This window comes from Sinocyclocheilus anshuiensis, unplaced genomic scaffold (assembly GCF_001515605.1).
Source record: "Sinocyclocheilus anshuiensis isolate Anshui unplaced genomic scaffold, SAMN03320099.WGS_v1.1 scaffold1832, whole genome shotgun sequence".
Lineage (NCBI taxonomy): Eukaryota > Metazoa > Chordata > Actinopteri > Cypriniformes > Cyprinidae > Sinocyclocheilus > Sinocyclocheilus anshuiensis.
Genome location: NW_015555884.1, coordinates 489,000 through 512,172, shown reverse-complemented (window position 1 = coordinate 512,172; position 23,173 = coordinate 489,000). Strand labels below are relative to the sequence as shown.

Below are 23,173 nucleotides of genomic sequence, written 5' to 3'. Positions count from 1 at the left end.
ATGTTGTTACACACAGGCATATGGGATTATAATGGAAGTATAACTGGATATTTAAATGGCTATATTCATAATGATTATACTTGATTAATTCCTATTTGGATTAATAAGAATCTTCTACAAAGCATGCCGCTTTGAGGAGTTTTCAATGAAAGCATAAAGCTTTTCCACCAAAGAAAAAAAGGTTGCCAAAAGAATACTTGACTTTGCAGATTCCACAAGTACTAAATTTAAGCAGTGCGCCTGGCAGTGGACATACAGCACTTTTTCATTTTGTTGTTGGATTCGCAACTGAAGTCCTTTGTAGTGACCACTCATATTAGCAGCCCCGTCATATCCTTGGCCATATATGTTTTCCACTTTGAGGTCATTCTCACTGAGAACTCTCATTACCAATTTCTCAAGCTCTTCTCCTGTTGTGGAATCCACATGAAGCCAATGAAGCACTCTTTTATTTCCATCTGATGCACAAATCTTATGGCAAATGATGCTTGCTCTGTATGGGAGATGTCAGTGGTTCCATCAAGTAAAATTGAAAAAATGGATGCATCTTGGATTTCACTGCGTATGACTTTTCGAACATACAAAGCAAGGGCTGCAATGATGTCATTTTGTGTTTGATTTGAAAGGAGAGACACCTGTGGTCGTTTATTTGATGACTTATCTTCTTTGACTGACTCAAGATGGAATTGTAATGTGCTGTCATACTTCCCTATGAGTCCAACTAGCTCCAGAAAGTTTCCCTTACTTAAACTACTTGAACTTTCATTGTCACCACGAAAGACAATTCCTTGTCTTGCCAGGAACAGTGTTACATCAATTAAACGACACAACAGTGACCTGTTCCTCTGTCTTTTCTGTTTTCTGGCAGCAAGCAATTCTTGGTCTGCTCTTTCAAATCCTGTGATTAAAGCATTTCTCTTGAGTGCATGCCATTTTATCATACTCAGCATATGAGACTCACTACTGTGCTCTTTGATCTTTTGTTTTGCATTCTTCCAGTTTTTAACACCAGCTGTCATCCATCCACTTTGGGTTTTTAACCTGTCTTAATGGCTCATAAATAATCGACAACTGAAACAGTGCATGTCATTTTCAGGTGAATATTCAAGCCATGGATTGTCACTGTACCACTGCTTCTGGAAAGAGCCCCTCCCCCCATCTTTAGGGAATTTCATACAAGGACGGCATGCTCCTTCTTTAGATGGCAAACTTGATATAACCTTGTTTGGACTTTGTTGTCATATTTCTGTACTAAATTGGATCTGTTGGATGTTTATGTTGTAAAAGACAAACCTATTCTGTATTGGTTTCTTCATTAAAGTCTGTATTTTGTGCTTTTTCAACTCCTTGTCCCATATCACATTTATCCTCTTCTCTCTTTCCCTCCTCAACATGCATTTCTGACTGTTTTGTGGCTTCATACTCTTCTCTCTCTCCCTCCTCAGCATGCATTTCTGACTGTTTTCTGGCTTCATGCTCTCTCCCTCCTCAACATGCATTTCTGACTGGTCATTGTTGCCTACTAAATTTTATTTTAAATAGATAAATTGAAATGTTAATGAATACATCCCATTTACTTAACCAACAGCAGCAGCAATTCAGCAGCAGCGTAGCAGATCTGTTCCGCCAAGACCAAATACATTAACATTGTCATATCCATCACCATGCTAAAATGTTCAGAGATTTGTCATGATTGAAATATATATATATATTAAGATTAAAGCAAAAGTGAAGGTTGTACATATGATGAATGCCTTTTTGCAACCTATCAGTCTCCAATTAGCTCGCCTTTTTTTATCCATGCTGACAGAAACTGTTCCTTTCGCTGCCTCCTTCTTCAAATTTTCTTTCAATTTCTGTCATCTCTTTGTTTTTTTTTTGGTATCTTGGCTTTACTCCCTTTATAACATAAAGATAGAGCTTGCTTGCAAACTCGTGTCTGAAAATGTAACTAGCAACTTTGTTGAGCAGGTTACTAACTTATCAACACATGCCCTCTTGAAACATTTTTAAATCTGCCAACGGTGAGCATAAAAAAGTCGGAAGCAAGAAGCAACGACGATTATGGCATGATAAAAATGTGTACTCAAATGTATAAAATAGTGATGAATTATGCATGTTTTGCAATCACACAGCACGCTACGGCAATATCAACGCTAATGCTTACGTCACGTCGTTATGGCAATGACATGCCAGACTTTCGAACGGCATTTATAAACAGGGGGATTATCTCAATTTTGTTTTGAGTTATATTCGTTACTGTTTTGTACACGTTCTCATATTAATTATAATTCAAATGCATTTTACTGACCACAGTATTTTTGTTGATAAATATTGCGAGGTGGGCACTTTTAATTACTTTTGAAAAAAGCCCCCAAAGCCCCCCCGCCCCTGCACGTGCCTGCAACCACCCTATAATGATAAAAATCCACCCAGTGTTTTTTTTTAAATCTCCATATAAATCATAAGCCCTTTCTCAGATCAAGCCATTCAGATTCTTGGCTGTGTGACGTCACACAGACCCATGCCCCTCCCACGATTGGTGATTGACACTGGTGTTTTACCATAGACCTGCCCTGAGTGAGCTGTGAACAGTCTAAGCTGGGTTATTTTGACCCAGCTGGTTGGGTTAAATGTTTTTACCAAACATGCTGGGTTGTTTTATTTAAGTCATCTATTGTTTAAAATTTATTATATTGCTGGCTTAAAATGGACTGGAAATAAAAAAATAAATAAAAAAACAGAATTACTAGAGGCAACAGCAATAATTAAAAGATGAACATTTATTAGTAAGCAAGAACACTTGGACAAAATACAAGGCAAATTTAATTTATTTGGGTTAATACAGCATAGTTTACAATAGTACATACATTTAAACTGTTTAACAAGCATTTTAGACGTACAAAATGTTTTAACATTTAAAAGTAGCATTTTAATTAAAGTGTATTCAACCGTTCTCTGTAATCGCTTTTCACTGAAATAGTGCTAATTCCTGTGCCGATGTGTCGCCGAAATCTGAGCCAGCGAAGGGCTGCTGTTCGCGGGGGACTGCAAACCTCAGACCACGGCCTTGCGTTTCACTTGTAGCTGAAAGATGCCATGACTGACTCCAAAACCTGCCCATAAACAAACAGTACTGAGATTAGAGAACATATTTTAACAAATTAAATGAAACTCAGTACTATAATGAATAAAATCCATTTATGTTGTGCAAGGCAAAAGGTGTTTCCATCATGCGAAGTGACCGCTGCTGACGCATCTGACTGACATTGCGTAAAATAATAAAATTTACAGCACAGTAAAGACTTTATAAATGAAATAAAATGTATACAAACCTTTATTTCGCTAAAGAAGTGCACCAAATCGGCGGCAGCAGCGCTGAGAACCGCTCTCTCCTGTACTGGATGCAAAAAGCCCACGCTCTGACCGTAACTCAGCAGCTGGGTTGTTTCATCGGAGACAGGCTCAACCCAGCAGCTAGGTAGAAAAAATAACTTAGCATTAAAAATGACCCAGCAACTTAGTTACAGAAAACTACCCAGCACCTGGGTAAAAAATATTTAAAAAATAACCCAATAAAATTACCCAACAAGTTGAACCCAGCATTTGGGTAAAAAAAATAACCCAGCACCTGGGTAAAAATATAAAAAATAACCCAATAAAAGAACCCAGAGTGTATGCTTTATAATAAAGTAATAAAATCATCCAATTTGATCATTTTCTTTTTTGTTGTAGACGTCAATCACCCACCAATGCAAATCGGAGAGCAGAATGCAAGTCATTTTATTCTTAAAAAATAATATTGTTTATATTATGTTTTCATAAATTGTTTCCAAACATTTTCTAATTAAATTACATTAAATTCATTTTTTACCTTTTAATGTTACTCTCCACACTTGAGGTTGTGTCAGGCCATAATTTTGACAGAACCGCAGTGTTTGGGGGAAATAATTTGACAAATCTTTTAGAGTTGTCTTTGCACGTTGAACAGGGAAAAAAATCTTCATCAAATTCACAACATCACACATTCTAGTGTAGTGGAGGCCAGCTGCTAAGAGCAGTGCGGTTAAACCTCACTTCTCTGATCTCAAGAGGCACACTAGTGACTGACGCTCAAGGCTGCAGTCTTTAGCAGCCTTGTTAGCGCGACCAACTTCCATGCCAGAAACGCCTGTACAAATTCCACTCGGAACAAGTGAGGGGAGTAGAACCCAGAGGGGTTACATATTCACCACCCACTGATGACTCCTGTATATTCACAGAATAAACAACAAGAATAAATGCAGATATCTATGTTTTTTTTCCACCATGCACCTCAGCAAACCAAAATCCTACTCAGTGAGTTTATTATTTATTTCTACCATTACTTTATTAAACTGTGGAAAACATAGGCCTATTCAGATTCTATGGTTTCAAATGCTAATAAGTTATTGACTGACCTCTGTGTCTCTATTTTCTATTGAAATATTACATTAAGGGTTATGATTATGAGGCTGATTATGCCCACATGGATGATCTCAATGTGTATGGAAATATCTGATGAGCAAAACGGTGTTTTTTTCTTTAATGCTCAAAATAAATATACAGAAGATTGCATACTAATAGAAATATAGTCAGAGTCTGTTTTTGAGTCTGTAGCGTGTATAGACTTTATTGATTTTATTAATGTTATTGTCTCTGCTCTACTTTTAGTCCAACAAGTCGCTGAATTAGTCACTGAAAAAAAATTCCAATCAGACCAAAAAAGGTCTCTCAAAAATGTAGTTTTTATTTTCCATATGCAAGAAGTGAAAAAAGTGACAAAAGTGCAGTGTATTAAAAACAGACCAAAGTGCATGCTCTACTTTGCCATTTATCTATGCTTGCAGCATTTTTGTGTGAGCACACAAGTAGAAATTAAAATGGCATTAAAAATGGATCCGAAAATGACATCCATTGTAGCATTTTATTATTTATATAATAATCTCTATAAGCATCACGTGCTCTATATCACCCATAACTAATCTGCATTTGTTCCAGGCATTAATAGAACAAAGTAGGCTATGTGGTATGTGTTAATGATGTCAGTATCTTTTAATAGCTGCTAACTTTCCGTTGCACTCAGAGACTCTACAGCAACCAGCACTGCATGCTTGCACAGGCTTTAGGGTTTTGAATGAATTTGCCAGAGAAGAAACACAACATGTTTTAGTCACATTCACCACACTTCCCAACGGTATACAGTTACACAGTATATACAGTATAAATAGTTTTCTTCCCAAAATTTCCAATAATTGACTATGATTCTGTACAAACCTGTTTTTAACATAAAATGCAATTAACATAAAACTTTATTTGCACATCTTCTCATTCACTTGAATGTCCAGTTAATGCCTTTATGAATCATCAGAGGTCAAAGGTCAACTACAGTAATTAATTCATGCTGTAAGTACATTTTACCCCAGAAACCAGCAAATCTGTAGAATATGCAGTACTGCAGCAAACAGTAAATTGTGCTGTTGTACATATTGAAGGGGTCATATGATGCGATTTCAATTTTTCCTTTCTCTTTGGAGTGTTACAAGCTCTTGGTGCATAAAGAAGATCTGTAAAGTTGCAAAGACTAAAGTCTCAAATCCAAAGAGATATTCTTTATAAAAGTTAAGACTTGTCCACGCCTTCCTAAAACGCCTCGTTTAAACACGCCCCCACATGTCAACATCACTGTGTGGGAAGATTTGCATAACGCCGCCCAAATGTTCACGCAAAGAAAGAAGGCGTAACTTTTATTCTCGCTGTAGTATTGTTGCCGCCGCCGCCATGCCGTGGAGACACTGTGTGTTTCATTGTGAAAGCGAAACTACTTTGTTTGGCCTTCCAAAAGAGGACGATATCCGCTTCGTCATGCCTAGAGCTGATCCGTGCTGGTTGTTGAGGAAATACATCAACATCGCGCTGTCAATCGTCGGATTAGCTGCATTACACCAAATACACAAAATAATGTTCTTTTTAGCAACATCATATGACCCCTTTAATGCAAATTTGTTTGTCATTGACATTTGAAAGTATATTGCTACTGAATTAATAAACTGTAATTAAACCAAATGTTCTCAGAAATAATCATCTTTGTAAAAATGATTGTGAAAAGAAAATGCATAATCCTAATTGGGCACAATAACAAGTTCAGATTTAATAACGAGCTGTGTTACACGTTAAGTTCAGTTTGGCATTTTGTACATTGTTTTTAAATGTACCACTTCTTAACCCTCTCTTGTCAGAGTCGCAAATTGTGGTGTTCATGTCAGGAAATACTGTTTTTGACTGCGGTGTCACAACACAAGCACCATGATGTGATGAGCTCTGACAAGATCAAGGAAATATTTTTCATCCTGGTGGGTGTGGGTGAGAACACTTTTCTGAAAAATATGCTTCTCCTTTCTCTCACTTCTCATATTTTACTCTTCTTGGTAAAAGGTTCTTCTTATCCTTTCCTCAACAGAGGACTACTGAGAAGGTAGGAATGCAAAATAAAATTGTTACGTTAAAGTGCTTTAGAAGAAGACTGAAGGGAGAACAAATGTATTATTATTAAATCATTATTGTGAAAACTACAATTTAAGTGATAAACTGTTAGGCTGGATGTTCACCCATTATTGACATTTAACTTTGGTTTTTGTTTATGTATTGACCCAGGAACATGAAAGCACCACTTCTACTTCATTTACTTTTCCAAGGTACATTGTCTGTTGTCCTCTTTTAGGCATGTTTTGGGCATGTTCTGTCACAGAAAATGTTTCTATACATTTATTAATATAATTTAACAGAAATTTCCACATTAGGCTACTCAGTTATGAAATACCAAAATCATATCGAAATAATAGGCTACAATTTTACACACACAGGGACAACTTTATTCACAGCAGTCAAAAAACTGCCTACCATCTGCCTTACACTCACAAATCATATGTTTTATTCCGTGATAAAATAATGTGAAGCTATAAAACAGACACTAATATTCTCAGTTTAATCAACATTTTGAAAAAAAAAAGTGAAACCTATAAGTCATTGTGCAAAAGCATTAGCCTTTACAGTGTAAATTGTGTGCCAGTGTGGGATTTCGAGGGTGAGTTGTCAAGGGTAGAAATTTTATGTTGCCTCAAGTTGGCGGTGGTAAAGTACTACAGATCAAGATGGAGGCTCTCTAAAAACTACAACATCCAGATCACCTACCAGTGAAGACTAGACAGACTAACAAATGCTGTTTAATTTACAAGTACTGTGACTAAAAACAAACTCTGTCACATCGTTGAATTTCATTTAAATCTAGACTCTATTTGAATATAGATGTTGCTTTTTTTTTCTTGGACAATATGGAAAGAACGTTATTTCTAAACACAATATAAAATGACGATTGACACATGCCCATTACATTTTACGATTAATTTAATACATTTCTCATACTATACACCAAATCAGCAATGACAAGATTTAACAATCATATAAAAACAGCTAAACATCTCTACACTAAATGTTTACAGCAGTCGCATAAGCTGAATCTACTATTGACACTTATGACATCTACAAAGTTTAGTGTATTATAGTGTGCTATACTAACAGAAAAAAATATGGGATAAATGAAATGATAAAATTTCCAGCCTAAATAGCATACAGCCATTAATGACTCCAACTTTTCTCCCACAGGTGTTCTGCTCTATGATGCTTTGGGATGGGAAGTGAGAATGCCGAAAGACATTCACGGCCTCAAAGGTTCCTGTCTGGTCATTCCATGTTCTTTCAGCTACACATCAAACCCACCCAAAGACCCACGTAGAGTTGTGTGGTATCAGTGGGTCTCTAGAGGTTATCCTTTAGTTTACGATCCTTTGCATGCAGACAATGTCATCGAGAAGTTCAGAGGAAAAACTGATTTATACGGAAGCTCAAGTAGGGATTGCAGTCTGCTGATCAAAAACCTGGAACCGTCCCACCATGGAGAAAAATTATATGCATGGATTGACCCTGAAAATGTAGGGTATCGCACCTACAAATTTTATGATGTCACTTCTACAATCCTTGTCAAAGGTATGGAAATACTTTTTTCTTTCTTTAACTCGTGATCTAGTTGTGAGAGTGTGTTGCCTAATTGTGACATTTCTGCTATTTGTAGCAAGTCCACAGCAGCCCAGAATCAACATTTTTGGAGGTGAAAAGACTGGTGACACCATCACAGTAGCATGTTCAACTTTCCACACGTGTCCATACAGCAAACCAAGCATCACTCTGAACGGTATAGAAGGATCTGATGAAATAGACAATGAGCATTTTAAAGACGGCCTGTGGAAAATCACTCTGACATGCACAGGTGTCATAAAGACAGAACATTCAACTATTGAGTGTTCAGTAACACATTATGGTGGAATAACAGTGACAGCTACAAAAAGATAAAAGTGCCAAATGTGAGTAAACACAAACATGAACTGCTTTGTGTGATGTTAGCTCTAAGTTCAGTTAAAATGCCACAGTTGGACCTATTACAAGATTTCAGTTCAATTTCAGGTGTTCATCATAACATATCGATTGAGCCTGAACTGGCAGATGTCACAGAGAGCGTCGCAAAGAACTTCACTTGTACTATCTACCATTCCTGCCAGAAAGAGAATCCAAACATCACATGGAACTATGAGAATGTGCAGGTCACAGAGTGGAACAAAACACTTTCTGGTTTAGAGCAGATCACCTATTCCAACATAACCTTTCTGGGTGCAAAAGAAGACCATGGGAAAAAATTGATATGTACTGCAAAATTTTCTGGAAGAGACATTATGGCATTTGTTGTCTTAAATGTGCAAAGTGAGTAATTTATTAGCATTTTGTCCCACCCATATATCATAATTTATATGGTTTTATACTGATTCTCTTGCGCTCCAAATCTTGTGAATCCAATCCAGAAAGAAGCATGTGCTTTGTTTTTTTCCCTGTATTTCATACTTACACCATTGCCTTGCCTTTCAGATCAGTTATGATATCAGTTTTAATATCAGTTGTGTGCTAAAAAATTATATATTTGTTTTACCCCTTTCCATCATGAGGCAGACCCAGTGCTCACTGGACTCAAGACTATTGGTCTTTACATCTTAACACCCTCACTTTTGTTCCTTCTGGCTTGTATACTTACTGTAGTCATCATTTACAAGAAGCGACAAAGGTAACTCTTTGTTTATGTTTCTTTAAGCCAGGTGTTCCCAAATTGAACTTCATTGTACATGAACTAAAATACTGATAAATTTGTTGTAAATGAAATGAGAAGATGATATTCAAAGACTTGTCTCTTTCTGTCTATTTCCGTTATTATAACTTATCCATTTATAACTTCATACTTCAACAAAAGCTAATTATATATTCTGAGAACAAAGTAGATGATGTCTAATACAAATTGCCATACCACTTACCATATTTGGCTGTGTAGATGTTCATTGGATGACATAAAACAAGCAATGCTTATCTAATTACAATATAATTGTTATGCATTTGCTGTCTTTGATGCTTGATTATGTGATCTTTAATTACCTATAATTTCATTTAAAAGTTATTTAAAAGATGTTGGACCTGTCAGGAATTAAACGCATTAAACTTGAGGTCAAATCACACAGGAAATAAAGTAGAAATTAAACAAAAGGTTAAAGGCGTTATTAAAACTTACAGCATCAGCTTCTTTTTCTTACACATAACATCTGTTCCCAGGTCAAAAGATGCAAGTACAGAGTCAGGAAAAAAGCCTTTCTCCAAACCTCGAATGCCATCACCAAAGAGGTACAGCAACTTTGAACCACATTAGGTCTCTAATAAGTGGATGTTCAGTCTTTTACATTTTTCAAAAGTGACAAATTATGCTTGGTATTTAAATGAAATAACAACAAAAATGTGTATTTTCCCCCATGCACCTCAGTGATCCAAAATCCCACTCAGTGAGTATATTGTTTATTTCTGCTATTAGTGTGTTACACTCTGGAAATAGATTCTTTGACAAATTCTTACTAAAATTACTGATGTCTGGCTTTGTACTTTCTTGAAATATTCCATAAGGATTATAATTATGAAGCTGATTACATCAACATGGATGAAGGCAATATCTATGGAAATGTCTGATGAAAAAGCTACACGTCAAAACCAAAATGGGTTTCACTATAACGTTTTTAAGAAGATCAACAATGTCAGACTTCATTAATAATAAAACATTTGTCATGCATGCATGTTATGTAGCATCAAGATATCATGCCTTCCAACACAATACGTAACATACTTTTATAATATATGCATTTATCTTTGGAATATATAATCCTTTAGGCAGGTTGGTTGAGCAAACAACATCTCTGAAGTATCACTCTGAATTATATATGTGACCCTGTGCCACAAAACCAGTCTTAAGTTGCACGGCTATATTGTAGCAATAGCCAAAAATACATTGTATGGGTCAAAAATCATTAGGATATTAAATAAAGAGCATGTTCCATGAAGATATTTTGTAAATTTCAATTATGTAAATTGTATTATTTTATTTATTTATTTATTGTAAATGGACAACATTAAAGGAGATTTTCAATATTTTGATTTTTTTGCACCCTCAGATTCCAAATTTTCAAATAGTTATATTTTGGCCAAATACTATCCTAAAGCTTATTTGTTCAATTTTTAGATGATGTATAAATCTCAATTTCAAAATAATTGACCCTATGCCTGGTTTTGTGGTCCAGAGTCACATTTGTAAATTGTTGATTGTTAAAAATGTCTCTACTACTTTTGTATATGACTACATGATTCAATTATATCATTGTGTCCAATTAAAGTTTCATATTAAATTATTTTATTTGTAAACAATTATTTGCTTCTCATATTATAACAAACTTGTAGTGTAATTCCTTCCTGAAATCACTGAGCCCAGGAGACTTTTTTTTTTCATTTACAGTTTTATGCAACCAGTCAAATGTTCTCAGCTTGGCAGTTCAGCAGTGGCAAATACAAATGTTTAATGAAAAAAATTACAAAGCAATGTTGTTGCATTTCACACAATGTAGTGAAAGTAAATGTTCACACAATTTTTTTGCAATTTTCCACTCAAGAATTGATCACACAAATATATGGTGCATTGATACATAATGAAATAGTATTTTCAAAACATTATTAATTATTTTTTATCAATAGTATATTAATGCAACAGCAACTCACTGCAAAACTAAAAAGTGAAGGTGTAGAAAGCACACTTATTGAATCATAATTTATATGATATTTTCACTTTCAAATAACATTATATAGACTAATATTATAACTATAATACAGATTAAGGATATAATACTTTGTTTTAATACTTAAATTGGAAACTCCTTGTGTTTATGTATTAATGGCTGAATATACTGTTCTGTCCTCGTCATCAGAGCTTGAACTGCTAAGGCAGCTCTTCTGCTTATGTTTGGGTTCTTTAACAGCAGACTTGGCAGAACAAGACACAGTGGTGTAATTCACTTCATCTTCTTCGCTGGTATCAGATTCCCAGTCCATATTTGTGCATGGAAGTTTTGGCACACACGCAGAAGAAACATTCTCATAATCTGGATTTTCTGATTGGGAATTCTAGGAAGAGGATGAAATAATAAAACAAATGTTCTCAATATACAGTTATATAAAAAGTGCTCCATACAATTTCTGGTTTATCCTTATTGTGAACACCTTATTGTGAGTGTGTTTGTTCTGTAGACATATGATAACACAAAACAACTATTCTGAATAGACTATAATTATGTAAACTATTTTTTGAGCGAGTACATCATAACTCATCCAAACCGTGTTTTTGTCTTACCCTGAATTACTACAGTAAGCCTATTATAAGTATTTTATATTTTAGGCCTGTCAGGGTGGATTTTGCGGGAAATTGCGTACATACGCACTTCACCTGTGCGTGTCTCGTCATATTCGTAAACGGAGAGAGGCAGCTCTTTCTACTCTGGCGCATATGGTGTGGGAGTAGCAAACAGCTGGAAGATTGTTGTCACAATGAGAGAGAAATATTGACCATGGACCGTGCAAAACGTAAAATCAACAGTTCTAAAATCAAAGGAACTCCAAACAGAGCAGAGTTTATAAGCAAAAAGGGAAAGCGACAGAGTCCGTAATAAAACCCGAATCAACATGGGCTTTTCTGGTGATGAGAACTCCCAAGATTTGAAAGGATTTAAAACCGACCAGAGATGGCTTCTTTCGTACTCAACAGGTAAGATGTTTTGTTTAATCCACAGATAATCATGTAGCTCTCTAATAGTAGCGTGTGTTTGTTATAATGTTAACTAGCCCACTGGAAAGAGTAATTTCATTATGGGTTCATTGTTGTAGTGCTGTGCTGGATTTCATTTTCAATGATGGATCGCGTAAATTATACACACAATATGTCACCAAATTAACAATTAACATCTTCTTTTTAAACGTCTTCAGCTATATAAATAGTCAACGCCATCTAAGCTGGTTATCTCTTGAGCATGTGTTTTGATTTGCGTTTCATTCACAGAGTTTCAGATCTGACAGCTTGTAAACGTCGTAAAAATAAAAAAACGTCATAAAGACATAAATGTTTCCAATTACTCGTAAGAATTTCACGCTGAGATGTCATCTTTTTAGATTTCCATGTGTGCATTGTTGCCGCAAACCACATTTTTTTCGTACAGAGTCGAAGCAGAACCAAAACAATATTCTTCCGCGAGTTGCATGCATTACTTGCATATTCTGAAGTCTTACCATTGTCTGTTTATTTTTTGACACCGTAGTATAGACTGCTGATCCTTCAGGTACTCTAAAATCAAAATGTAAAAAAAATTAAAAGCATAATTAGTGCATTTGTCATATCTTTAAATGCGCATTGAATTTATACTTTTTTCTGATTTCATAAAGTTCTAACTTACGTTTAACTTCTGATTTGAATATTCCTTATCTGTGTTACCTTTTTTCTGGCTCATTTTGCCCCTTGAAATCAAGAGTGACATAGTTTAGGGTAGATGTAGCTGCGTCATTGTCCATATATCCATTTTTTTGTTGTTTTGGGGACTGTCTTCTCTGTAACAAAAAAAAAAGACAACTTGCTAAGCATAAAAACGTGATACTGATGTTTCAAAAAAAGAAAAAAATTTTCTCACCTGTTTCATTTGTGGCAGTTTAATAGCAGCATACACCGTGTGGATATTAGATTTCGGCCTTGAGAGAAAAAAAGATGAATTAATTTCATTACAAATAGTGGATGTCTCCATCAGTTCTGCTGCTATTACCTTGGAATAGGGTCCTGTGCTCGAGTAGGGTCTTGGGAATTGGGTGTCAGACGTGATTGATTAACTCTTCCATAACCTGAATCAGGAATGCCCGCCACTGACAGATTCTCCTGGGTATTATTACGTGATCCCTAAGTGTTTAAATATTCCAAACAAAAAAGGATTTATCTCTTATTATTAAGCAAACAGATATATTTCATTGTTTAAAAAATACATATAAAGGTGATTTCAATATTATACTGTAAGTAGCTCAGTTCCAGAACAAACAGAAGTAAAATAACCAATAAAAGTAAGTTTGTCACTGTAGAAGAGCGTGACAGGAATACTGGAAAAAAGCACAAAGGATTATCTGCTCCACTTTGCTGATCTGATCTTGCCTTGATGATAGTCCTGTAAAATAACAAGAGCAATAATTGGAATAACTGATAACTCAACACCTGATAAGGCTATACTAATATGCAGATGAACTATTAAATGATACAAGCTAATTTAGTGGTATTTTCAACTTAACATCTAGAAAAAGAAAGAGGAATTCACCTGCGTATCAGAAAGACGGCCACACAAATAAGAATCAACAGTAGAATGATGGGTAAGATGATCTGGTAGAACACCGTAAGAGAGTTACCTAAATTAAGAGAGGTTTGGGAAGAGATCAAGAAATCATTTTTAAAACAACCCTGCATGACTTAATCTAACCCAAATTCATGAATTTACCCAGTTAACCACTTAAAGAAGTACAAATTGTTGAAGAAATTGGCTTTAATCATGCATTTACGATGTGCTCATGTATAATTTTACCTTTTTTTTTTACAAAAAAGGGGGGGGGGCCAGTATGAAATATTGACAGCTAGTGGTTGATATAAGTATTGCAGTACAATGTCAAAATATTAGAAAAAGGTGTTTTCCACCAACTGGCAACCTGGAGTGTTTACTGTGAATACTATTGAGTAAATTGGCAATAGGCAGGATCACATGCTTCAAAGTAGAATAACTGGCTGTAGCATTGTTTTTCAGAGAAACAAGTATGCGAACTTAGTATGTTTCCTAAAAATCGTTCAACAGACTATGGTATTTTTATGCTTTCATAAAGGTTTCATGGAATGATATGCAGAAAACCATCCTACACCCTGACAGATATCATTAAAATATTAGGTAGGCTAAATAAATTTCTTGGTTATCATGGTCACGCCAAAGAGGCAGTTGTAGAAAGAGGGTCATGTCTAAAGTCTGGCGGAAGAAGTTCTAGCTAAATGCAGCTAATATTTTATTCCAATTTGAGTAATTTTCTAAATACATATTTATGATGTGTTATTTCATACTCACTGCCAATAAATAACATGATGTTTTTGGATCGTGATTGTCCGATAGCATTGGCTGCTGTACAGTAATAGATTCCTGGGTTCTGAGGCTGAACAGTGAAGTTCTGATGATCTGACAGTGCGGTCGTGTTGTCCTCCTCTCTGTACCATTTGTAGACCGTGGCAGGAGGATATGCATCTGCACTGCAGGTCAGATAGACTGGAAACTCCCAATTCCACTGAGTTAATGTTGTCATGTTATGGACCATTTTTATGTTTGGAACATCTATAGAAAACAGGCAAAAGGACATGTATATATTCATAATATTTGGTAGATGGAAAGCATTGACTATTTGATTTATTTTTATACAACAACACATTTGGACAGTGTTATGTTAACCCAGCTATCATGACAAGGTCATTCATTAGACTACTTAAACTAATCACACAACATTGGTCAATCTTATATATGTCAGAAAAGTCAAATTCCAAAAATTAAGAAGCATTTTTTTTCACTAAAAATCAAGCATAGCGTTAGTTCTGGCAGGTCACGTTAGTCAAGCTCGCATCAGCTGACCTTCAGCTGATCCCCAACTACCTATGGGACTACGACACCTATCTAAGCATTCATATATAAGGTCCCTCGGTATTATCAGCAGTTTTCGCATTGCTCAATAGCTAATTACCCTCCTCCATCCCCAACTCCTCCTCTGTCAGTCGGGATTCAGCCTTCTGATTCTCCTTGAATCAGACTAATTCTAAAATGTGTAGATAAAATGATTGAACTTTAACAATATCTGCAATACATTTATGTTAGTTCTGTTCTGTTTACCCTGGGGGGTTATTGCTGCTCTCCCTGCTCTCATCCATGCTAGGCTGCATGGAGGCGCAGGGAGTTCTTGCCCAGAACAGAACCATACCGCCAATCCAAGCTGTATGCTAATTGTCAATCATCTTTGACGATAGTGGTCCTGACAGAAACTAAGGTGTGTCAAATAACTAGTAGAAATAAGTACTCACATTTCACCTTGATCTCAACTAATAGAGATTCTCTTTTTCCAATGGAATTTTGAGCAATACAGGCGTACTGACCAGAGTCAGAGATTTCCAGAGAAAGAAAGTGTAGTCTCTGTCCACGTTTCCGTTCAATTGTCTTTAACTGTCCATTGAAGCATTTCTTCCACTCATATGAGGACAGAGCAGGATTGGCACGAGCCTCACATGTAAGGGTCAGCTCACTCCCAAATGTTTGTTCTCCTTTAACACTTGCAGTCACATTTTTGGGTACGTCTATATACACATGATTTATAAGAAGATGAAACTCAAATTATTTAGGTGAAGTAATGCTCAAAGTCCTATTTATCAGTTTGGTCACTTTCAAGTAAAATTAAAGCATCTCACGTCTCTCAAAAGTCCTTGAAACTTTATTTAAATAATCAAAAACAAATTGATTATTACGTACGAAACACAATTAGCTCTTGTTTAGTTTCTTGTTTTCCCTCTTGACTTTCTGCGTTGCACTTGTACGTTCCTGCATCTGACTCGGTGACATTCAAGTAGACTGTCAACTTGTTTGCAGATGCAGTGTTGTTCCTTTGATTGTTCTGAATATATGTCAGATCATCCTGAGGTCCTGTCACTGTGAGGTGTGACACAGGAAAGCTTTGAACCGTGCAGATAATGGAGATCACTTCAAACTCTCTCACTTCCCTCTTCATGATCAAATTGAGATTAGATGGAGGATCTGCAGAGTTGAAAAGAAAAAGTGTCCAAATGACTTGGCTATTCGTGAAATCATTTACTTTGATTAGTTAAGGTATAGATTTTAGAGCAAAACAGACTTACAAAGCACATCAACTTTAATGGTGTGTGATCCTGTTCCAATAGTGTTGGTAACATCACATGTGTACCGCCCTGCATGTTGAATGGTCACATTCTCAATGTTTAACTGTCCAGTTTCCATTGATAACGGGACAGAAGACAGTCTAGGTGTGTGCTTCCATTTGTATGTGTGTGGCCGAGGGTCAGCATCAGCTGAGCATGTCAAAGTCAGTGGAGTGCCCACTTTTACAGAGGTTGTGCCCTCTATTTTGATGCTTCTTGGTGAATCTGTGAGAGACAAGAAAAATTAAAATTTTGAAAAGCATTGTCACAGTATACTATAATAAAATATTCATGATTTTTTTAGAAATATGTAGGCTAATTGTGACTAATTTATGTGAAGAGATTCATCATCTAACATGCTTTTGATAATTAGCATTTGAATTAGTTCATTTTGCATAAGCTTTCTAAATGACATGGAGTAATGCTAACTATCATAAATTTATTAGCTGACTAAGAGTTTGATTTCATATTTAGCAGATATTTAATTATAATCAATAACAAAAGCACTTTATTAGTTTGTTGGAGGTGCAGGTATATAAAGACGTGCTACAAATAATATACAGAAATACTCACACTTTACAGATACTTCGAGGTTATTTGATGTTGCTGTTTTTATCCCGTTATCAGCCTGGCAATGGTAAGATCCTCTGTCCTCTGCAGTAACTTTAGTGGTGATAAATGTCTCGCTAGTTTCATGCTGGGCTTGGGAATTTTTGTACCACATAAACTGATAGACTGCTGGGTTACCTCTCTGGACTAAACACTGGAGTGTCAGTTTATCTCCCTCTTTGAGATCATTAATGTTGACAGGAGGTTGCACTGTGACACCTTGTGGACCATCTGAAAAATGCAGTGCACAGGCACAAGAAATGCAAATTTATTACATTTTAAAGTAAAATTAAATTATTTGAACAGATGAAGTACTGAAGTTCAAAATCTTTATGACGTTCTTCAAAGGTATCTGTTTACCTAAAACATTATACTCACACTTCACATAAATTGTAATGATATTTGATTCCTTTGCTCCATGCTTGTTTTTAGCTTCACAGTAATATTCTCCACTGTCTTCTGGTTTCACATTAATTAGTGTCAAGTCAGACATTTGTTGATATTTTTCTATTTTCTCTTTTTTGAACCATGAGAAGCTGACATCAGGGCGACCTGTGCTGGTGCAGGAGAGAGTGACAGAATCTCCCTCCTCTACATTCTCAGAGCTCACTGTTGCCTTTGTCTCTTTAGGTGCATCTAGAGAAGAAAAGAGATGAAGTGGACAGCTGGAGTGAATAATGCTCAGTCAGTGACTGTGTACACTAAATATACAGTATTTGTTCATAAACACATGCTATACACACTCACGTTCCACAAACAGTGTGATATTCCTGATCTGGCAGCTGTCCTCACTCTTCGCTGGATGACAAGACAGAATCCTGTTGTCATCCTTCCATGTCACATTGAGCTTCAATTTGGTGACCTTTCTGCCTTCTTTTCCCTCTTCAGTCTCTATAATCGTATCAGTTGACAAGGAGGACATCCATTCTTGCTTTTGTCCTGATGTATGGACGAGCCACTCAGGATGAAAATCACAGGAGCCAAATGTGGAACAGCGAAGAGTAAATTCTTCTGACTCATTGAGTGGATTCTTCAGATCTGACGTTTCAATGTGCACCTTACAAGGATTGTCTGAAAACAATATGGAGCGAGAACAGGTGATCCAGAACCTTCACATTTTCTCCAACAAAGAAATATATTGAAATCTTGCAATTTCAAGTTCTGAGAAAAGAAGTCAGAATTGTGAGATATAAACTCACAGTTCTGAAAAGAAAAGCACAATTTCTGATAAATAAACTTGTAATGTTGTAACTGTGAGATAAGTCCAGAGTTGTAAGTTAAAAGCACAGTTGTTTATTTCCTGTTATTCTGTGACTAAATTTGACTTTCCCCCCCACTATTGCAAGTTTATATCACATAATTCAGACTTTTATTCTCAGAATTGCAAGTGTATATCTTGTAATTCTGAGTTTATATCTTGCAACTCAGAATTGTAAGAAAAAAGAGACAGATTTGTGAAATATAAACTCAGAAATCAAGAAAAAAGTCAGTTTGTGAGATAAAAAGTTACAATTTTACTATTCCATAGCAGAAATAAGCTTCCATAATTATCAAAACTATAATCAAAAAATGAAAATTAATCACCCTCGCCCTCATGTTGTTCAGTTATTTTTTAAATATATTTCTTAGTAAAAAAAAAAAGTTCCAAAAGTGACAAAAATCAAGGACTTTTGCACAATATACTTCTGAATATTCTCACTGATGATCACTCTGTCGTAGTTTTATTTGTGTGATTAAAAGATATGCTTATTCATATTTGGAGAATTGTGATTGATTATGAGACACACGAGAACCAGTAGCATCTTCATAAAGACTTAAAATATAGTGTCGGGTCATAGGAACTATTTTATTATTTGCTAAGTGTAATTTTTGGAGCCCCTGGTCACATTCAGTTTTATTTTTTTTTAAACAGCAGCATGGTCACCGCCAATGGCCTCATGGGCAGTGTGCCAACATATAGCGCCGTTGCGCTTTGTGCATATCGAGTTCGAGTCGTGGCTCGTGGACCTTTCCCGATCCCCCAACCCCTCCTCCCCTCTCTCTCTCCCTCTTCACCTCCTGTCTGAGTACTGTCCGATCATATTAAAGGCTAAAAGCCAATAAAATCTTGAAAAAAACAAAACAGCAGCATGAACTTTCTGAAAAACAGAATTTTTGCTCACCTTCAACTTTGAGAGACAGAGCTTTACTCATGAACCTTTTGTCTGAACCAATAAATCTAAAGTTGTAGTTCCCACTGTCTGTCTTTTGCAGATCGGTGATTCTTAAATCACATTTTATCCAGTCTTTTTGGTTTTCTTGTAACATTTTATCAGTGATGTATTCCACTCTGCTGGAGTAACCCGGAGACTGGGGACGTTCTTTCATGTTACTGTATACAATAGTCCCGTTAAACATCATGTCTTTGAGATAAATTTGATCTTTAAACCACAGCAGTGTATATGTCTTGTCCTTTGGTTTTTTGTAAGAACAGGGGATGGTCACAGATGACCCTTCATAAGTTGTTTCTGTTTTTTCAGGCACAATTATTAGGTCTTCATTTGAACTGATGCAGGAGCCCTCAAGAAGAACTGCAGGAAAAAACAACATCAGTGATACTTGTATGTATACCAATAAATTAGCACAATCATTTACAGAAATCAGCATTCAGTATATAATAGACAATACACACCAAACAGAAGTAGAGGAATCCCTTCAGGAACCATCATCCTGTCTGCTGCTAATGAAATAAAGACAGTTATATTATTCTGTTGAGCTCCAGTTTCTTCAGAGCAAGCTCTGACAGCACTTTTGGTGCTTGTCGTTGTGTGTGGGTGAATATGTGTATTTTTGTAGTCACAGATGTTGAGTTAGTCTGTTTCTCCTTCCTTTTTTTTTTTTTTTTGGTTCATCATTGCATGCTAAAAGTGTCATTTTGGCAAGATGATTAGTATGGCTGGGTTGAGTTATCTGAGATAATAGCGCGTTCATGGGTTGGTTTAAAAGGGGCTATGTGTCGATACTCGAAACGACGATCAGCAGTGCAGCGATTGGCTGGCGGCAAGACAGCAACGTAACGACATCATACAATTAAAAAAGACACCTGACGAAAAGCTTGAGAATGAAATGTGCCCTGTTTTAAATTTTTTTTTTTTTTACATTTTTTAATTTAATTTGTTACAGAATTGTATTCAACATGCAATTACAGTAGTGAACAAATCAGGCCTACTGCCCCATCAAGCGAAATCATTTATTGCTGTAATAACTGACACCTATTTTTTTTCCTTAAACAGTTACAGTCTTATATATTAGAACTTGCTGATGACACCCTTAATATTTCTCAAACAACATTTTCACACTATAATGATTCATTTCCATGCCAAAAATGTTTTGTTTGAAGAAGCACAGTGCTTGTCATGCATGAGCTTTACATTTTAACTGATTATGTTGGTAATCTGACAACTACCAAATGTGTTTTTACCACAGTAAAAAAAGGAAGAAAGATACAAATCTTTTACCTTGAAATGGAATCCGTTGTTCTCAATGGGTCTTAAAAATGTTCAAACCGAGAAATAAAAGGAGAACTTCACCCAAGTGTATTTCTAACTTGTTGTATTTGCATAGTTAAACTGACAGACATAAAAGAAATAGGCAAAAAGCACACATTCCTGGTAGAGATAAAGAGATATGTTAATTCTGCCATCTAAGCGTGAAGCTCACTTCCTGTGGCAGTGGTTAGTTCTGTCAAAACTAATCAGAAAATAAAACCCCCTCTAATGGAGGTGTATAACGTGCTGCTATCAGCAGACTAATGGTGCAGCTGGAAAAAGTAAACATGAGAGATGTGTTTATGACCATGTATAAGCGGATATACTGTAATCTAACAATTGAACGCAGGCCTACATATTATTTCTAAGATGATTTCTACTTTTAAGGAAATGGAAAGAACACTGTATTTTAAAAAAATTAATTAATGGTCAGACACCAATAAATAGTCCAGCATCAAAGAAATCTAAAGGTGATCTCTCATTAAAAAGCTTCAAGAGACCATCATCATAGCACACAACAAGAGAGACATTAAAAAAAAAAAACGATCGAAACATATTTAAACACCAGTGAAGAGATGAAATCATCCCACCTTTTCGAAATTGTGGACTTACAGGAGTGCAAAGGTGAATTAATATCCGAAGCTGCAGAACAGGCAAGTGCTGTAGCTCATTCGCAAAGCAGAATAGTTGAAGAAGAATGCTAAAATCAGAGGTGGTGTCTACAACTATACAGGGTTCGAGTGAAGGAAACCTGCTAAGGAGTGGTGTCTGAAATTGTGGATAAGATAAGCCAGTGTCCTGTCCAGTGAGGCCCGTTACCATTTTATTTGTTTATGTTGGGTGGAAGTGCAAAAACAATGATTTCCTTAAAGAACACAAACAACACTTCGGAGAAAATCTGACAGTTAGTTCTGAATAGCTTCTTGGATAGATGCCACCCAGAATGAACAGTGATTCTATTCTAGTGATCTTATACATCCATATTGACTGCTGTTGTAATTTACCATAAAGTCATTAGCCTCAAAGTTGCATTATACGGGGATATGGAAGCTGAATAATTTTGAATGTTGAAATTTTATGATATGAAATCCATTATAGAAAGATCGGTAGCATTTTTTTACAGTCCTTTTCCCCATGCACATACTATGTACTTATTATAGTAATTACAATAACTAGGTAATAACTAGGTACTAACCCATAACTCTAAACCTAACCGTGAAGTCTCTTAGGTAAGTACATTGTAAGAACATGTAAGTACACATACTGTAAAATAAAGTGCAACTGAAAGATCCATATCTTTGCAATTAGGATATCTGGTGAATATGAGGAACTTTGAAAAAAAAAAAAACTTCAGTAAGAACCATTAGTAATGATTTAAATCTAATGTGTTTAAAAAAAAATCATTTGAAGAACTTAAAGAAGGTGTTAATATATTAAATAATAAATCTCCAGGGAGTGATGGGTTGACTTCAGAGTTATATAAAACTTTTACTATGAGTTTATGAAGAATATTTTGTTACATTCTATTATCAATGAGAGAGCATGTTACTTTAATACAAAATCCCCCCAAAAGATTCTCTTCTGGTTGATAACTGGCACCCATCACATTATTAAATAACAACTAAAATATTTTGGCATCTGTTCGAGCAAAATATGGCCTTGATGATTTGATTGATGAGTGCCAGTCTGGGTTTATGAGGTTTGTCACATATCCAGTGTAAGATTAGTTCTGGATTTAATTGACTGTCATGATTTGGTTTTGGATCCTTCTCTTATTTTGTTTTTAGACTTCCAAAAACCTTCGATACCATTAGTGATAATTTTGTTTGTAAATGATGGGATTCAGCTTAGATGCAATTAGTTATTTGGTGGTTAAAATGTCCTTAAATTCAAATGCAGTCCTTATAGAAATTAATTTAAATCAATTTAGGTGTATGTGTCACGAATCCGCTCTATAAACTTCCGTTCACTCACCACCAGAGGTCACCTGCTCTCCACATGGACTCTCACACTACACAGACTGTTACACATCACCCTGGACTACATTTCCCATGCTCCATTGCACTAATCACAAGCTCACCTGAAACCAGTCACACACAGCTGCTACCAATAACACACACTATATAAATCAGTCTCACACCACCATTCAACGCCGAGTATTGTTTAGCGCATATCTCTCTCATAGCGATAGCTACTTTACGGAGCCATTCCAAGTTTCTTAATCTAGTATAGCCCGTGTCTTTATCCTTGCCTGTTATCTCGTTTTGTCTGATCTCTGCCTCCCCTGAAGTTTATAGCTTGTTTTGGAATTACCCTTTGCCTTGCTGTTTCGGACTGTGTTTGCACCTTGCCTGGACTCTAGCTAGTGTTATTGGATAACCCCTCGTGTCAAGCCCTCTGGATATTGTTAGCCGCTGCTTGACCACGCCCTTTTTGGATTACTCTTCAGTCTTGCCCTTAATATACCTGTTTGCCATTGTCTGACCCATGCCTGTTTCATGACCACACCCTTTAATAAAGCCTTGCAGATGGATCCGCACGTCTCACGTCTCGTTCGCCCCGTAACAGGTAT

General features: G+C 36.0%; 1 protein-coding gene and 1 pseudogene across 5 annotated transcripts; one reads left to right on the top strand and one right to left on the bottom strand.

Annotated features, from left to right (window-relative positions):
- The first annotated feature begins 6,423 nt into the window (after positions 1-6,423).
- Positions 6,424-10,319, top strand: LOC107675883 (sialoadhesin-like; annotated as a pseudogene).
- A 984-nt stretch (positions 10,320-11,303) lies between these two features.
- LOC107675881 (B-cell receptor CD22-like) lies at positions 11,304-21,216 on the bottom strand. 5 transcript variants are annotated; one of them, XM_016470381.1, is made up of 18 exons: positions 21,192-21,216; positions 20,572-20,602; positions 19,746-19,790; positions 19,237-19,671; positions 17,822-18,145; positions 17,453-17,710; positions 17,039-17,305; positions 16,427-16,690; positions 16,044-16,325; positions 15,602-15,871; positions 14,607-14,867; positions 13,821-13,908; positions 13,565-13,673; positions 13,284-13,414; positions 13,155-13,212; positions 12,962-13,074; positions 12,760-12,814; positions 11,304-11,604 (listed from the first exon to the last, which is right to left on the bottom strand). In XM_016470381.1, exons 3-18 carry the CDS (start codon positions 19,780-19,782, stop codon positions 11,365-11,367), a joined length of 3,192 nt encoding a protein of 1,063 aa, XP_016325867.1. In that variant the 5' UTR covers positions 19,783-19,790; positions 20,572-20,602; positions 21,192-21,216; the 3' UTR covers positions 11,304-11,364. The 5 variants fall into 5 exon arrangements, with proteins under 5 accessions (XP_016325867.1, XP_016325864.1, XP_016325868.1 ...); XM_016470378.1 differs by lacking the exon at positions 21,192-21,216 and having other exon boundaries at positions 19,746-19,793; positions 20,572-20,936; XM_016470382.1 differs by lacking the exon at positions 21,192-21,216 and having other exon boundaries at positions 19,237-19,644; positions 19,746-19,793; positions 20,572-20,936.
- Positions 21,217-23,173: the final 1,957 nt, after the last annotated feature.

Coding starts and splice junctions, on each gene's coding strand:
- LOC107675881 (XM_016470381.1), bottom strand. CDS start 19,782: ATGATGGTTCCTGAAGGGATTCCTCTACTTCTGTTTG. Junction 16,326..16,426: donor CATTAAAGTTGATGTGCTTT/GTAAGTCTGTTT, acceptor TCAACTCTGCAG/ATCCTCCATCTAATCTCAAT. Junction 12,815..12,961: donor CAAAATGAGCCAGAAAAAAG/GTAACACAGATA, acceptor TTTTGATTTTAG/AGTACCTGAAGGATCAGCAG.